Source organism: Heptranchias perlo, chromosome 3 (genome assembly GCF_035084215.1).
Source record: "Heptranchias perlo isolate sHepPer1 chromosome 3, sHepPer1.hap1, whole genome shotgun sequence".
NCBI lineage: Eukaryota > Metazoa > Chordata > Chondrichthyes > Hexanchiformes > Hexanchidae > Heptranchias > Heptranchias perlo.
The window spans coordinates 120,041,471-120,060,089 of NC_090327.1; the positions used below are offsets into that span (position 1 = coordinate 120,041,471).

At 41.9% G+C, this 18,619-nt stretch overlaps 1 protein-coding gene across 3 annotated transcripts in view; it reads right to left on the reverse strand.

Moving 5' to 3' along the window:
* nudcd1 (NudC domain containing 1) overlaps nt 1-18,619 on the reverse strand; it is a 113,241-nt gene that overhangs the window by 40,246 nt on the left and 54,376 nt on the right. For all 3 annotated transcript variants that reach the window (XM_067981777.1, XM_067981784.1, XM_067981785.1), the window contains 3 exons: nt 13,268-13,448; nt 10,777-10,965; nt 2,835-3,039 (listed from right to left, as the gene is read on the reverse strand). In XM_067981777.1, the coding sequence (XP_067837878.1) occupies nt 2,835-3,039; nt 10,777-10,965; nt 13,268-13,448 (575 nt within the window). The remainder of the gene's footprint in view (nt 1-2,834; nt 3,040-10,776; nt 10,966-13,267; nt 13,449-18,619) is intronic.

The following is an 18,619-nucleotide window of genomic DNA, read 5'->3' on the forward strand; positions in this document are numbered from 1 at the left end:
CAGCTGGCGATGAGTTAGGGTAATCCATGCGAGAACAGTCACATGGATTCTAGATGGAGTGGCCTTGATAGGCTGGATGACCTCGCTCCAGAATTTCTTATATGTTCTAACAAAATTTAAGGATTTACTTGAAAACGCCAAACATCACACCCGTATCCTCCGAAATACTACAAATGGATGATCTCCTGGCAACCATTTTTAGATGCAGAGTAACACACCAGCTGAACTACGGCAATTGAGCTCCGTCTAGCAATTTTATTGTGTATTAACACCCAATTTCTTAGTTAACAGATTTTTAAAAAAAAATTACTAGCTAAACAACTGTATAATGATTTACAACCTCATCCCAATGCATGTTAGCTTGTTCATTATCTTGTGCCGAATGATCTTGTAAGCAAAGTAAAGAGAGAACCGTTACCATTTAGAACTACCAAGTTTTCTGGATATATTTATAAATATAAGTCTAATGCAAAAAAAAAATCGAAGTAAGGTGATTTTTTTTTACGGCGCGGACACGATGGGCCGAAGGGCCTCTATCCGTGCTGTATAACTCTATGACTCTATGATAAATTAATGAGTTTTAAAAGAAAATTCACCAAAAGGTAAATGTCTTAATATCTGAACAAAAGGTTTTTGTTAATTCCTTCTTTAACTTATTCCATATACTTAGTAGGCTTTATGACCTATTCATATGCAACCTCCCACACCAAACTAAAAATTAAAGTTCAAGATGTTTTAAAATAAATTTCTGCATTTCCCCCCCCGTCCTCCTCCTCCTCCTCCTTGCAGTAACAGAATTTGTATGGAGAATATTCAACTGGGTATAGCAAAATCAGAAGTTAAATTCCAAACTAATCTTGGCTGTTAAATACCCTGAAGCTGTGAAATTACTGTTTGCTACACTGTGAAATATATGGCTTAGCAAAACCCATTATCTGTCATCTATCGCCTTGACACAACCTGTAGAGTGATATTTTCTACATAAGTTTTTCCTTTTTAGATGTACTAGTCCATCTTCCGTGGCAGTGTGTGCAGGAAGAGAATACAAATTTTAGTCCTCAGGTGAAGCAAGATTCGAGAGCCGGGGATATTAGTGCCGGGTGTGCAGACCCAAGATTTTTTAATAAGATAGAGGTATTAGATAATTACTTAACCTTTCTGGTGTTGCATTACATTACAGATTTTAGATAATTACCTCTCTGCACTGAGCCCTGTATGGATTATATAATATTGGACAATTACCTTACCTCGTTGACCCAGTAATGAATTGAACTCTATTATATATTATAACTACCTCAGCTCTCTAACCAAAGTAATGAATTATTATCGATATTATGTCAGAGAATTACCTCAGGTCTAAAGCCAGTAATGAATTCTACTCCATGCATTACAGAATTACCCCATCTTTCTAGTGCTTACGGTTTTCACAATCTGAGAGAAACAGGACATCAAACGGCTAATTGGTCAGGAAAGGAGAGTCGTTGTGGCCAAAGGTGGGTGTTGGAAGTTGAAAAGATAGGCTACCGAGCAACTAATAACCCATGGTTAGGGGTATTTGGGACTGAGAAATGGACTCCAAAGTCGCTCTAAACATTGGGGGGGGGATATCCAGCCGTGGAGAGGGCTGGGATTAACAGTGGCAGCCAGGAAATGGGCCAATGAAGTGCCAACTAGTGGAGGACAAGGACCAAAAGTGGCCGAGAAAAGGGCACAGGAATTAAAATAACAACTTTAAATATATTTTATTAAAAAGGTATTGAAATACTAATATTGAAAATACTGAATAAAAATTAGAATGAAACATTAAGAATTAAATTAAGAAACTAAAAATCTCACCTGTTTACTCACCTCAGATGGCAGGAATCGAAAATGGCAGCAACTCGGGCCCGACTTTAGTACGTGTCACCCAGTGGCCAGAACATGGAACTGCAGTTCTTAAAGTAATCTGGCGTCATAATCTGTCACATTCCTGGGACAATCCTATTTGAAATGTGATGGGTCCAGGTGTCACCAGGAGCGGGCACAATTAATAAGGGAAAAATCCCATGGCTTTTTCCATAAGAGCAAGAACGCAGATCAGTTCCTAGGAAAGAAACAGTCTGATCTGAGGCTTCCCAACACTCAAGGAATTACTATTCTAGGTGGGAAACGAGAGGCCAGGCTTTTGAGAGGAACTTCTTTGATGGAGTTGTATCTGAGGCAGGTTGAGGGTGTTGGCCAGTGTTAATCCATGGAGAGATTCCTCACCTTCAACTGCATCTACAGGGCCTTAATTTTAATGCCCTTAGTTCCTTCTGTGGAAGCACATGGTGCATGGGAACCTACTTGTAATTACATACTGTAACCGACATCCTGTGAAAAATGCTCTGCTCCAGTCAGATAACTGGACTTTTCATTTTTATTGCTTGATAGCTAAATCTAAAATGATGTAACCAGATAGAATCATACATCACAGAAGGCGGCCATTCGGCCCATCATCTGCCGGCTCTCTGAAAGAGCTATCTAATTAGTCCCACTCCCCTACTCTTTCCCCATAGCCCTGCAAATTTTTTCTCGTAGTATATATCCAATTTCCTTTTGAAAGTTACTATTGAATCTGCTTCCACCATCCTTTCAGGCAGTGCATTCCAGATCATAAAAACTTGCTGCGTAAAAAAAATTCTCATCTCCCCCCTGGCTTTTTTGCCAATTATCTTAAATCTGTGTCCTCTGGTTGCTGATCCCCCCCTGCCAGTGGAAACAGTTTCTCCCTATCTATTCTATCAAAAGCCCCATGCTCCACTTGTTACAGTTTGTGTCTCATTATGTTGTAATTATTAAAGGAGAGTACTTGCCTATTGTCATTAATTGTCCAAGTGCTGAGCCCATGGTCAACTGAAGAGTACAACTGACCCTCTACGAAAGCAGCTTGTCCATTCACTCCAACTTGCAAGTGATCTGGTGACAACTGGAAGTCTATGCTCTGTTTTGTAGTGTTATCTGGTAGTTGCATGTTTACTGTCAGATCTTCATCCGTCTGCTGCCAATAATATACTGGTTCTGTGAAATTAAAATCCAATTTTTCATCATTACTAAACAAGACAAAGCACCAACAGCTATCCCCCTAACTCCTCTACCCGCCCCAATTTTTTATTTTATTTCCTAGACCACTGTTGGGGGAAACAAAGTAGCAAGTGCTTCATGAATGAAATATTTCAAAATATCAAAGTGCCAGTCTGCTGTGCAGTGCTCCACACGAAGGATCCTAAACACTGCACGCACAGTTTACATGCATTTAATCGGAGCTTTTCTCCAATTATAGAGGATACTCGAGGGGAAGTTGCTGAATTTTGAATTCATACGCGGTGTCGGCCCAAATTATGACTGAAATAAATTCGAGGCCATAACACTGAGTATTCTCTTTGCAACACTAGTTTTATTCATTATATCAATTTTATTTTAGTCTGACCTATTGCAAAAGTACAAGATGCTTTAATATCAAGCGAATCTTTACATGAAATCTTTTCTCGCGATCAAGTTTTCCAAAAGATTCTGTCCATTTTAAAATATAAACTAGCAGGGATCACATTTTTAAAAAATGGACAGGTAATTTCCAATCTCGGTACATCTTAGCAACTTGCTATGGAGCTAGTGTAAGCAATCTACTCGCTGAATTTTTGGGACTCTAGGTAATACCGAGAATACATTGAACAAGCATAGTTAGCACCAATCACATGGGAACACTCCCTGTTTCATTACTTCCTGAACTACAACCACACTTACAAGGTCATTTACAGAAAGGAAACAGTACCACAGAGCCAAATTATTGTAAGATACTATTTCTGAGTCATTATTTGCAATAGTTTTGGTGAGATAGTGGATTATGACAAAGCCCACACCCAAATAAATTAGAAACCATATTACAAAATGTACTGACTGGTCTGATTTCTTTCTCTCCTGACCCCATTCACATGGACCCATCAAATATCTTGTGGAATCTTACGAAAGGGGATTGACCTGAAACACAGACCCTACCTTCCTCTCTCCACAGATGCTGCCTGACCTGCTGAATGTTTCCAGCATCACATGTTTTTGTTTCAGATTTCCAGCATCTGCAGTGTTTTGCTTTTTGTAAATATATTATAGAATCCTAGAATCTTACTGCACAGAAAGAGGCCATTTGGCCCATTATGCCTGCTCTTTGAAAGCTGTCCAATTTAGTCCAACACCCCAGCTTTTCCCCCCATAACCCTGTAAATTAGTCCTCTTCAAGTATATATCCAATTGCCTTTTGAATGTTCCTGTGGAATCTGCTTCCAACACCCTTTCAGGTAGTGTGTTCCAGATCTTAATCCTCTGAGAAAAAAATTCTCCTCATTTCCCCTCTAGTTCTTTTATTTTAAATCTGTGACCTCTGGTTACCGACACACTTGCCAGTGGAAACAGTTTCTCCCTACTTGCTCTATCAAAAGCCCTCAATTTTGAATACCTCTATTGCAGACTTTGATAACGGTGAAATAAACTGTCAAATTTTGCATCTTTAAAAATAAATTCTTTACAATTCAAACATTATTATTGAAATGGTCATCATTAATATGTTGAAACTGTTAATTATACATTTTTGTTTAAAAAATAGCATTAAGATTATGAAATACAAACATATTTAAAACAAGTACAACTTACTTCCCCCAAAAGGTTCAGACAGTGATTAGCTCAACCGTACAAACCAGGAATGTTGTAGGTTTGAGCCAAGATGTGTGTTGAGTTAGCTCATGTCAGCGGTAAAGATGCCATAAATGGCTCCAACGCTCCCAAGTTAAGGGGTTAAGAAAAGTGAAAAATCAAAGTTCTCATTCTAATCACTATTCAGAAATCCCCGCTGAAATTGCATCCTTGACATCAAGGCAGCATTTGACCGAGTGTGGCACCAAGGAGCCCAAGTAAAACTGAAGTCAATGGGGATCAGGGAAAAACTCTCCAATGGCTGGAGTCATAGCTGAAACAAAAGGAGATGGTTTTGGTTGTTGGAGGTCAATCATCTCAGCCCCAGGACATCGCTGCAGGAGTTCCTTAGAGCAGCGTCCTAGACCCAACTATCTTCAGCTGCTTCCTCAATCACCTTCCCTCCATCATAAGGTCAGAAGTGGGTCTATATACTCATGATTACACAGTTCCACTCGCAATTCCTCAGATAATAAAGCCATCCATTTCAGCCTGCAGCAAGACCTGGACAACATCCAGGTTTGGGCTGATAAGTGGTAAGTAACATTTGCGCTACACAAGAGCATGGCAATGACAATCTCCAAGAGAGTGAGTCTAACCACCTCCCTTTGACATTCAATGGCATTACCATCACTGAGTCCCCCACCATCAACAACCTGGGGGTCACCATTGATCAGAAACGCACTGAACCAGCCACATAAATGCAGTGACTACTAGAGCGGGTCAATTTTTTTTTTTCAAATTCATTCTTGGGATATGGGTGTAGCTATTGCCCATCCCTAGTTGCCCTGACAAGGTGGTGGTAGGCCTTCTTCTTGAATTTCTGCAATCTGTGTGAAGGTGCTCTCAGAGTTGTTAGATTGGGAGTTCCAGGATTTTGACCCAGCAATATTGAAGGAACGGCCGGTATATGTCCAAGTCGGGGTCATGTGTGTTTTGGAGGTGATTGTGTTCCTAAGCACCTGTTGCCCTTGTCCTTCTAGGCGGTGGAGGTCACGGGTTTGGGTGGTGCTGCCGAAGAAGTCTTGGTGAGCTGCTGCAGTGCAAATGACCATCATCCAGTGACTCTGACCGAAAAGTGCATGTGGGATGTTGGATAGACACAATTGGGCTAAGTTTTGATGTCCCCCCCACCCTTAGTTGAGTAACCGGTCAACACGGACACTTTGTATAACCTTGGCAGCAAAACGTCAGATTGCTACTTGAGAAAGAGGAATTCACAGTTTAGGCTCACACAGATTACTTGGGCAAGCGGATGGAAACCATTCTCCAGCATGAGTCAGTAGCTTCTGGAGAAAAGAGAAAAAGAAATGCATTGCTACCAGCACTAACTGCTTGACGTATATTTCACGGGCTGAAAATTTTTACTGGTCTGAGATCTATGACCTGCTGCTTTGCACCTGGGCCTACAGGAAAGCGTCAGAGGTGTAGGGATATCTCTCTCTCTAGTTCAGGATATGAAAAATCAAGGATCAAGCGAGACACTAATTATTTTCTAAATCTAAAGAATTTTATTTGACCTTCAGACACAAAAACTTTTACCAGAAAGTATAGCTCCCGTTACAACCTTTCTAGCGGGCAACTCAAGAACAAAGGACTCATCAAGTCCCATTTCTTGGGAGATTAGAAGGTTCCTCTCCTATGCCGTCTTGTTCCAATGTCGCACGTCGTTCTCCTGAAAATCTTTGTAGAATAGCTGTTTTTATATCTTTCTCTCCTTCAGGTTGGCTAATGCCATATTTGGCCATGTTTTCCTTTCTAACAGTCCAAGAACTTCTTGTTACACAGAACAGGCTGGTGTTTACAACAGTTTCTCACAGCTCAGCAAAGCAGCTGTCATTTGTTATTCCTCTGCTTATCTGTCCCTTGTCCTTGCCTATAGACAGTCTTTCCCAAGGCACCGTGAACAGTAAACAAAGACCATTGTGCTCTCTGATTTTGGCCAAGCTGATTGTTCTGTGCTCTTGCCTTTTCTTTTAATTAAGTTCTGCTCTTTTACCAAGTCCATTCTTCCTTAAATGCAGATATTAAAAGTCCATATTGAAAAGTGCAAAATCCTTCAGAGGAAAACCATATGACACAGATCAGTTCCAGAAATAATTAGAACTGCACCTAAAGTTATAGGCTTTAGCATATGTTCTCCCAAACTTCAATTTATTTTTAGGATTTCTGGCATTGATGTATGGCTGCCTTCAAGCCAACCATTAGCGGTTCCTCCTGCAGCTCAGTCTCACTGTTTAGGCACTAATAATTATTTCTCTAACACGCTTTTTTGAAACGCTTTGGTAACCAGCATACTGACGGACGCCTATTTGTTTTATCTTAATCTGCAGAATGGGTGATGCATCCTGTAATTAAGTCATGGGAGAGAGGGAAAAAAAATAAACCCAAGAACGAATTAACACGCACTGATTTCAGTGGATTTAGAAACCTATTTTTCTTTTTAAGTTCCATTTGAACCCTGCAGAAATATTTCATGAGGTAACACGATTTTTTAAATTCATTCTCAGGATGCAAGCATCGTTGACAAAGCCAGCATTTATTGCCCTTCCCTAGCTGCCCTCGAGAAGGTGGTGGTGGGCCTTCTTCCTGAACCGCTGCAGTCAGTGCGGTGAAAGTGCTCCCACAATGCTGTTAGATCAGGAGCTCCAGGATTTTGACCCAGCGACGATGAAGTAATGCCAAGTCGGGATGGTGTGTGACTTGGAGGAGAACTTGTTGCTGATGGTGTTCCCTTGCACTTGCTGCCCTTGTCCTTCTGGTGGTGGAGGTCACTGGTTTGGGAGGTGCTGTCGAAGAAGCCTTGGCGAGTTGCTGCAGTGCATCCTTTAGGTGGTACACACTGCAGCGATGTGCGCCGGTGGTGGAGGGAGTGAATGTTTAAGGTGGTGGATGGGCTGCCGATCAAGCAAACGATTGAGGAGATTCAACTCAACAGACTTTCTGATCAATGTTCAAAGTGAGCACAGTTTCCTTCAAAGTAAAATTGGAAATGGGACATAAATGTGTGTAGAAAACTGATTAGAAAACAAAACAAAAAAAATATACTTGGACTAAAGAAGAGTATCTTTTATGACACAGTAAACACAATGTAACATGGTGATAGACAGAGGAAAAGTAATGGAATCAGTGCACTATGCTGCTTCAATCCAGCAAAGGATAAAAGTCCTAATCGTTTAACTTTGAAAGGCTTCTAAAAAGGGACAGACTGCTTGGATGTTAGGCAACATTTTTTTTTAAAGACACAAGGACATTAGGTGATTTATTTATTTATATATATATATATTTTTTTTAAAAGTGTGATGGTCCGACTGCCTCCATCTTTTCCTCCTCTCTGGTCAACACTTTCTGCAGTCAAGGTAGGTGGGGACCTGCTGTCAGTTATCCAATGGCTTTTAGGTCAATGCAGGAGAAGCTGCACACAGCAGTCTGGCAGTGACTCTCCCGTAGTTTTTTGTTCCATTCCTTCTGCTGTAAAACACCTGGACCCAAACTCGACATTTCTAAATAACAGAGCAGCTGAGATCAACAACAAGCCACCAAAGAAAAAACCACCGGCACAAAGCGATTTCAATCACTTCTAACTGAGCACTTCTATAATGTTATTGTTAAGATGTTAAGTGAGCACAGAATTAATTTCCAAGTCAAGATAGCAAAAATATTGGCATTCTGTCCACGCAGAACCACTAACACCACCAAACAGTTCTTCTACCCTGGGGCAAACAGACAATTAATGTATACGAGTCAAACCACAATCAGTCTGCAATTTTAATAGATTCTTTTTGCAATGGTTGATTGAGAATACTGCACAGAACTTGATGTTTAATTTGGACAGCCAGTAGAATCATCCCTGTACCTGTTTAAATTCAGCTTCGCAACATTAAATGATTGGTATCCAAACATCTCACCAGTGTGTAATTTATCTGCCAGAATTACTTTGCACAAGCTACAGTATTTATCATTCAGTACTCCATGTCAAATAGTTCAGCTAAAATTGCAAATCCTGGGGTAGAATCATATCCTGTTGATATAAAAAGTTTGAAATTTAGTCTTAAGTGTTCTTTCAACATACAAAGGAAGGAACACTCCATTCTTGCTGTCAATGGTTCCCATTATCTCGTCACTGCACATGTTTCATGTCGAGATCAGTGCAGGAACAACTGTAGTGGCAATCCTGAAGGAAGCTCATGTAATTTAGAACCAGCCATCAATAATGATTTGGGGAACCAAATAATAACAGGTCATTGGTGCCAGTTTATTGATTACAGCAAATGGATTCAAGGGTCAGCAACGCTATTAGTTAAATTACTTACCTTGCAAGGTCTGCATTCTCCATGCACAGTGAAGATAAGCTCAGGTATGCAACAGGGAGAATTAAATTGCAGGAAAAGCATTTAAGGTAAGGTGGAAGGCTGCTGCCACAGAGAGAAGCACGTTCCTCGCTGAAATAGAGTCCCACAGGCGCTTGAACTGGGCATTCTTCCTATGTGAGCTTAGACAATGAGCTGGTGCTCTGAAGTGTGAAATTCCAATCTGATATTTTGTGCCCAGGGCACATACATCTCCGGTATTTCATATGATTCCTCCCATCAACATTAATTTATACTTCTTAGCCTTCAGCCTCATGAGAAACAGAGGGAAGCAACACAAATCAGCATTGCGAGTATATTTTTGCGAGGAAACTAATTTCATGCAACAGAAATCCATTGAGAGATTCTGGTGCAAAAATATTTCCTCAACCTAGTCACAGTAAACATAGCGCATTGAACTGCTCACTTGAAGTAGTCCTGATCGTGGCAATCTCTGTTTAGAAGTACTACCTGGCAATCTCATTTGCCAGAGGTTGTTTTGATTCAGGTCAGAGGCTGGGTATTCTGCGGCGAGTGACTCACCTCCTGACTCCCCAAAGCCTTTCCACCATCTACAAGGCACAAGTCAGGAATGTGATGGAATACTCTCCACTTGCCTGGATGAGTGCAGCTCCAACAACACTCAAGAAGCTCGACACCATCCAAGATAAAGCAGCCCGCTTGATTGGCACCCCATCCACCACCCTAAACATTCACTCCCTTCACCACTGGCGCACTGTGGCTGCAGTGTGCACCATCCACAGGATGCACTGCAGCAACTCGCCAAGGCTTCTTCGACAGCACCTCCCAAACCCGCGACCTCTACCACCTAGAAGGACAAGAGCAGCAGGCACATGGGAACACCACCTGCACGTTCCCCTCCAAGTCACACACCATCCCGACTTGGAAATATATCGCCGTTCCTTCATTGTCGCTGGGTTAAAATCCTGGAACTCCCTTCCTAACAGCACTGTGGGAGAACCGTCACCACACGGACTGCAGCGGTTCAAGAAGGCGGCTCACCACCACCTTCTCGAGGGCAATTAGGGATGGGCAATAAATGCTGGCCTCGCCAGCGACGCCCACATCCCGTGAACGAATAAAAAAAAAAAATTCACATTGGCAGTGCCCAAAGTAGTTAAAAGCCTAGTGGCATCAGAGTTTCTTAGTAAACTTTTAAAAATTGTAAATTTTTTTTTAAAAACTGCAAAACTAGGGGCCATAAATCTTAAGATAGTCACTAATAAATCCAATAGGGAATTCAGGAAAAACTTCTTTACCCAAAGAGTGGTTAGAATGTGGAACTCGCTAACACAAGGAGTAGTTGAGGCAAATAGCATAGATGCAGTTAGGAGAAGCAAGATAAGCATGAGGGAGAAAGGAATAGAAGGATGTGTTGATAGGGTTAGATAACAAGGGGTGGGAGGAGGCTCATGTGGAGCATAAACACCGGTATAGACTAGTTGGGCTAAATGGCCTGTTTCTGTGCTATACATTCAATGTAATTCTATGCTATAATTCAGAAATGTAAAAAAACAGAAACTGCTGGGAACAAACACACTGCAGGTCAGCCAGCAACTGTAAAGGGAAGGGAATCTCATCTCTTCACAAACACAGACTGACCTTCTGTGCAATTCCAGCATTTTTTGCTTTGATTTTTAAAAAACGTATCGGGCCTCAAACAGTAAGAGAAAAAATAAACGGCCCCACTGGCGTGAAAGCTGACCTTTTCTCTCGCTGGTATCCATTTTCTCCAACTTCTGCTCCTCCACAGGTTTCCCGTCTTTCTGCATAAACCTGAACGGTTGGTCAGAAGCTATCATCAGGCCAGTGCCATTCTCCTCTACAGCTGCATAGTGAGGAGCTAGTCTTCCATGCAGAGTTCTGTGCGTTGAAATTTCATATTTGTTGCTCTCTGCAAGCACACAAAACAAAAAGTTTCACTCTCTGCTTTTTACAGGGCACATGTGAGCAGTTCCCTCTTCTCCAAGAACTTTCCTTCCCTTCTCTCCTCCACACAATAACTCATGCTGGAGGTTGTTAGCTCAGGCACCAACAGCCCTCTGGGGTCATTCTTCTCTTGTAATCCCAAAAAATTAGCACTGGCAAGCTATTTAAATCATTGGGACTGCCACTGCCAACCCCATTTTATCCTCATTTAACGTTCACATATGTTCAGGGGTCACTTTACTTCAATCAGAAGAGGGGAGCCCTGCTTCATTTCTTTCCCTCCCTAATTCTTGGACACAGGAACCAACTGCCTAGACTGAGATCAGCTACTCAACTGGGAACTTCCTAGTTGGGTTGGTTCAGCCATACACCATGTGGGCCTACTGAGCTATTGGGGAAATTTGCTCAAAGTGCACTATTGTGACCATTCCAATGGAATATTCATCACTCAACATGTCCCTCTTTACAAAGTAACTCGATTAAAGCACAGAAGCACAAAACCATTTGTCATCTAGATTTAATATATCCGACAGCAAGACTTAGTCAAAGCACGCAGGTTGCTCAATATAATTACTTTACAGCAGATAGAACGCAGAAGAATCCATCGCATTTTTCCCCATGAAGTTGCTGCAACACAAGCAAAATGAGCAGCATCATTCCCAGAAGTTCACAAATAGTAGCATAAAGAAATTATTTCCTTTCCCGTTTTCCCCCCACCCTCTCCCAAGGGCAACAAAGCATGCCTACTTCCACCTCGGAAACATCATCCAACTCCACCCCTGCTTCCGCCCATTTGTTGCTGAAACCCCCATCCATGCTTTTGTTACCTCCAGACTCATCTATTCCAATGCACGCGTGGCCGACCTCCTACCTTTTATAAACTCATCCCAAGCTCTTCTGCCCGTAGCCTAACTCGCATCAAGTCCACCACCCCCATCACACCTGTGCTTGCTGACCTACACTGGCTCCTGGTCCAGTTATTCACAGATGATATTGCCGCAATGCAGCACATAGATTATTAATATTGATATGCAGTTCACTCTTAATTTTGAAATTACTTTATTCAAATTGTCTGTTAATTTAAATTGAAATCATGCAAAAATGCCGCCCATTGAAAGTCCATTGCTTAATTCATACCTCTTAATTCAAATTATTGCTTAATTTAAAATTCCCATCACAAATGAGCCCTGACCAGTGAAATCCACTGCTTAATTCAAATTCTACTCCTTCATCAACATCTGGTAGCTATGTAGGACAGCCCTCCCCTACCTGAGTGCAGTGCATTCGCAAGTGGTGACAGAGCAGTATCAGAACATACCAGGAGTACATAACCCTGGTCACTGAGGGAAAAATACATGACCAAATGTATGGAAGTGCACCGTGGAAAATGAAGAAAATTGTGCCACAGAAATTTAACATCCCTCCCACTAACCTTTCTATTTTTCACACAGTGCTTTGGTGTGCTGCTGCTTTCAAATCTTTGAGCTCACACTACTGGCTAATTTGAATTTTTTTGAAGGATGAAAATTACTTTGAATTAATAGGAGTAGACAGCATACTAGCTGTATAATTTGCTAGGAACCAGCTGCAAATTATTTCTCGACCTTATACAATTGTTGATCCTTCAGCTTGACTGTCATCCAGCACACTGACACTTAACATCTGTACCAACAGATGTTGGTGGCATAAAAACATCTGAAAACAAAATAAATCCAACCCATAAAGTCTCTATGTTTATAAAAAGGACAAATACCCTGGAGTCATTCCAAGATACTGATCTAATCATGGGATTGAGATGACTGCTGTAAACCACTCATGTTTTGGCCTTGGAGCTTAACACATCTGCACGCTAATACTGGACCTGCTGACCTGAAATCAATTGCAGATATCTATTATTCTCAATAAATCCTTTTGTGAATCACAAATAAGGAGAGACTAAACTTGACCAACAATAGCGAGCAGCAGGAATTCCAATTTCTAAAATTCGGTACGAACTGCATATGGAAATATGAATAATGTATACAACATCATAAATGTGAATTGTATTATTTGATCCTTGGGCGTTTTGCCAGAAACATTACTGAACCAGATATTTTTTCACACCAGTGCCAGTGAGCTTCTAGACATGAATGCATATTATAGCATTGCCTCATTGTGCTTTACGCATGTCGTCACTCCGGACAAGAATTGTTTTTAATTTGTACTCAGTGACATCTTCCAAGGTGATTTCCACAATTATTATTAGAAGTATACTGGTTATAACTTACCATTGTTCACACTAGTGATAGTCAGCCAATCTACGGCCGATCGGAACCCACTTCCTCTGATGTTAGATTCATCCTTCTCCACCTTGAGTAAAACGACATCTATTGAGTGAGCGCTTTCTTTCAGATAAGAATGGCTATGGATTATCACAAAGGGCTCCCCGAGCTCTTGTTGGAACATTATCTGCAAGAGGAAAATAAAATGGTCAGAAGATCAGAACATTAGATTTGAACATTCTCAAGAATTAAAAGGTGCAACACCAAATGTGCAAAAATCCTAATTTGGAGTTTAAAACCAAGTTATTCCATAGCAGTTTTCAGTTTTTTTTAAAAAAATTGACTTTTATTAATTCCTCTATTTTGATATGAAACATTAAACCGAGTGAAAATAGCAAATTTTTCATAGTGAAATATGAGAATAATCTAGTATAAAAGTTGCTCCAATGTAAAAGTGACACAGGTAATGACAGCGAAATGGCAGAAATATTGAATAGTTACTTTGCCTCAATATTTACCAGGGAGACTAACAAGGTGGGCTTGACATTAGAAGAGGAGATCAAAAAAGATATAAAGACATTTAAGATAGAAAGGGGGGAGATAATTGATAAACTTATCAAACTTAGAGAGGGTAAAACCCCTGATGCAGATGGATTGAATCCAATATATTAAAAAGGGAGATAGAACAAGTCCGGAGAACTATAGACCAGTTAGCTTAACGTTGGTGGTAGGAAAGATAATGGAATCATTACTCAGGGTATGATAGAAAAACATCTAGAAAACAAAAATATAAAGAATAGTCAGCACGGATTTCAGAAGGGAAAGTCATGCTTGACCAACTTTATTGAAGAGTAGACAACGGTAATGCAGTCGATGTAATAAATTTGGATTTTCAAAAGGCCTTCGATAAGGTACCGCATTGTAGACTCATGACTAAGATCAGAGCATGGGGAGTCAGGGGACAGGTAGCAGAATGAATAACAAGCTGGCTACAAAACAGAAAACAAAGAGTAGGGGTTAAGGGTAGCTACTCAGACTTGCAAAAGGTAGGAAGTGGTGTTCCACAGGGATTGGTGCTGGGACTACTATTGTTCACAATTTACGTTAACGAACTGGACTCGGGAATCGGAAGTACAATTTCAAAATTTGCGGATGACACCAAATTGGGGGGAGTAGTTAATATAAAGGAAGAATGCGTCAAAATGCAAGACGTTAATAAACTTGCAGAATGGGCATGTAATTGGCAAATGAATTTCAATATAGATAAGTGTGAGGTGGTGCATTTTGGTAGGAAGAATAAGGAGGCCACTTATTGCTTGGATAATAAAAGTCTAAACGGGGTAGAGGAGCAAAGGGATCTAGGGGTACAGATATACAAAATCACTAAGAATAGCGACAGAGGTTAATAAGGCCATTAAAAAAGGTGAACCAAGCACTAGGGTTCATTTCTAGAGGGATAGACTTGAAAAGCAGAGAAGTTATGTTAAACTTGTATAGAATCTTGGTTAGGCCACACTTGGAGTACTGTGAACAGTTCTGGTCTCCATATTATAAAAAGGATATCGAGGCACTGGAGAAGGTGCAAAAAAGATTCACAAGGATATTACCAGAACTGAGAATATACTTATCAGGAAAGGCTGAACAGGCTGGGACTCTTTTCTCTAGAAAAGAGAAGGCTGAGGGGTGACCTGATAGAGGTCTTTAAGATTTTGAACAGGTTTGATAGGGTAAACGTAGAGAAAATGTTTCCATGTGTGAGGAATTCCATAACTATAAATATAAGATAGTCACTAATAAATCCAATAGGGAATTCAGGAGAAACTTCTTTACCCAAAGTGTGGTGAGAATGTAGAACGTGCTACCACAAGGAGTAGTTGAGGCAGATAGCATTGATGCATTTAGGGGGAAGCTAGATAAGCACATGAGGGAGAAAGGAATAGAAGGGTATGGTGATAGGATTAAATGAAGGGGTGGGAAGAGGCTCGTGTGGAGCATAAACGCCAGCATAGACCAGTTGGGCCGAATGGCCTGTTTGTGCTGTCGACATGACGTAACGTTTACATTGGATGTAAGGCAGCAAAAGATGACTCACAATCGAACACAAGACAGCCCCAGATTTGCAAGACACAAAAAGTTGCCTGAAGGTGGAACTTATACAGGTTTTACTGCACCTTTTAAACAATTTGCAATAATTTCACATTGTACCCCATCTCAGAGTGAAATCATTCATAATTTTTAATCGCACAAATCCTAAAAAGTTTTTTTTTCCCTCTTACAGGCAAAATCTCATTTAAGGATTTTTCAGCCACTGACCTGTGTCCCTTTCAACATAATGTGGAGATGCCGGTGATGGACTGGGGTGGACAAATGTAAGGAATCTTACAACACCAGGTTATAGTCCAACAAATTTATTAAAATCACAAGCTTTCGGAGATTATCCCCTTCGTCGCATATCTTATACTAGGCTGGGACAGCATCACACCAATCAAAAGGTGTCGTTGTTATTCAAACAGGCCAGTCACGGAGAACAGCACGTCCCAGTACACTGGATATACATTGTGTCAATTACACAGACAGACAGAAACAAACCCAAATGGCAGAGAGAGAGAGAGAGAGAGAGAGAGAGAGAGAATATTAAAAACATAATTTTTTTCCCCTTTTTTTGCTGGTGGGGTTATGTGTAGCGTGACATGAACCCAAGATCCCGGTTGAGGCCGTCCTCATGGGTGCGGAACTTGGCTATCAACTTCTGCTCGACGATTTTGCGTTGTCGTGTGTCTCGAAGGCCGCCTTGGAGAATGCTTACCCGAAGATCGGTGGCTGAATGTCCTTGACTGCTAAAGTGTTCCGCGACTGGGAGGGAACCCTCCTGTCTGGCGATTGTTGCGTGGTGTCCGTTCATCCGTTGTCGCAGTGTCTGCATGGTCTCGCCAATGTACCATGCTCCGGGGCATCCTTTCCTGCAACGTATGAGGTAGACAAAGTTGGCCGAGTCACAGGAGTATGAACCATGTACCTGGTGGGTGGTGTCCTCTCGTGTGATGGTGGTATCTGTGTTGATGATCCGGCATGTCTTGCAGAGGTTGCCGTGGCAGGGTTGTGTGGCGTCGTGGACGCTGTTCTCCTGAAAACTGGGTAACTTGCTGCGAACGATGGTCTGTTTGAGGTTGGGTGGCTGTTTAAAGGCGAGTAGTGGAGGCGTGGGGATGGCCTTAGCGAGGTGTTCATCGTCATCGATGACACGTTGAAGGCTGCGGAGAACATGGCGTAGTTTCTCCGCTCCGGGGAAGTACTGGATGACGAAGGGTACTGTGTTGGTTGCGTCCCGTGTTTGTCTTCTGAGGAGGTCTATGCGATTCTTCGCTGTGGCCCATCGGAACTGTCGATCGACAAGTCGAGCGTCATATCCCGTTCTTACGAGGGCGTCTTTCAGCGTCTGTAGGTGTCCATCGCGTTCCTCCTCGTCTGAGCAGATCCTGTGTATTTGTAGGGCCTGTCCATAGGGGATGGCCTCTGACGTGGTTAGGGTGGAAGCTGGAAAAGTGGAGCATCGTGAGGTTGTCCGTGGGCTTGCGGTAGAGTGAGGTGCTGAGGTGCCCGTCTTTGATGGAGATTTGTGTGTCCAAGAAAGAAACCGATTCTGAGGAGTAGTCCATGGTGAGTTTGATGGTGGGATGGAACTTGTTGATGTTATCGTGTAGTCTCTTCAGTGATTCTTCGCCGTGGGTCCATAGGACGAAAATGTCGTCGATGTATCTGGTGTATAGCGTTGGTTGGAGGTCCTGTGCAGTGAAGAAGTCCTGCTCGAACTTGTGCATGAAAATGTTGGCGTATTGGGGTGCGAATTTGGTCCCCACGGCTGTTTCGTGTGTTTGGGTAAAGAACTGGTTATCGAAGGTGAAGACATTGTGATCCAGGATGAAGCGGATGAGTTGTAGGATGGCGTCTGGAGATTGGCTGTTGTTGGTGTTGAGTACTGAGGCTGTTGCAGCGATGCCGTCATCGTGGGGGATACTGGTGTAGAGTGCCGAGACGTCCATCGTGGTGAGAAGTGTTCCTGGTTCAACTGGTCCGTGGGTGCTGAGTTTTTGTAGGAAGTCTGTAGTGTCGCGACAGAAGCTGGGGGTTCCCTGTACGATGGGTTTCAGGATGCCCTCGACGTATCCAGAGAGGTTCTCACACAGGGTTCCGTTGCCTGATACGATAGGACGTCCGGGTGTGTTGGCTTTCAACATAGGAACAGGAGTAGGCCATTTAGCCCCTCGAGCCTGTTCCGCCATTCAATGAGATCATGGCTGATCTGTGACCTAACTCCATATACCCGCCTTAGCCCCATATCCCTTAATACCTTTGGTGAACAAAAATCTATCAATCTCAGATTTAAAATTAACAATTGAGCTAGCATCAACTGCTGTTTAAGGAAGAGAAGCACATTACCCCTGAAGAATGAAACGCGTGGATCTGCAACTTATCAAATGCAACCCCTCGAGGGATGGTTGTCACAGGCCCCATTGCAGTGCAATCCTTAAAAAGTCAGACTGCAGGAGCCAGCTCCTGGCATTAATGCTGCGTCACGCCATTTCTGTAGATCGGCAGCAGTTTGACATTTTATGTGCAAAGCAACTTAGTTTCGAAAGCTAAGACTTAAAAATACCAAAAAGGTATCAACTGAACTGCATGATTTTTAGTAAAAGGACCAAATAAGGGTCAGCAAGGTAGAGTAAAACATAAACATCCTGCAACAGAATGTAAACCAAAATTTAAAATTATGAAGGGTTTTGATGGGACGAATTGGGAAAGACTATTTCCTCTCTGGGAGTCAGTGTCGAGGGAGTCATCGATTTAAAATTGTCACTGAGAGTGAAAAGAGTGACTGCACACAATTCTGGTCTTCATGTTATAAAATGGATAGAGGCACACTCGAAAAGGTGCAAACAAGATTTACAGGGATGATACCAGAACTGAGGTTCTAACTATCTGGAAAGACTGAACAGGCTGGGGCCCCTTTTCTCTAGAAAAGAGAATGCGGAAGGGTAACCTGATAGAGGACTTAAGATTATGAAAGGACTTGATAGGGTAGACGTAGAAAAAATGTTTCCAATTGTGGGGGGAGACCAAAACTAGGGGTCTTAAATAAGATACCTATGTAAGAAAATGTAACCGCTAAAGGTAGCGACGCAGGTAAATAAGGCCATAAAAAAAGCAAATCAAGCACTGGGTTTCATTTCTAGAGGGATGAATTGAAAAGCAGAGAAATTACATTAAATTTTCATAAAACACTGGTTAGGCCTCAAGCTAGAGTATTGTGCCCAATTCTGGGCACCACACTTTAGGAAGGATGTCAAGGCTTTAGAGGTG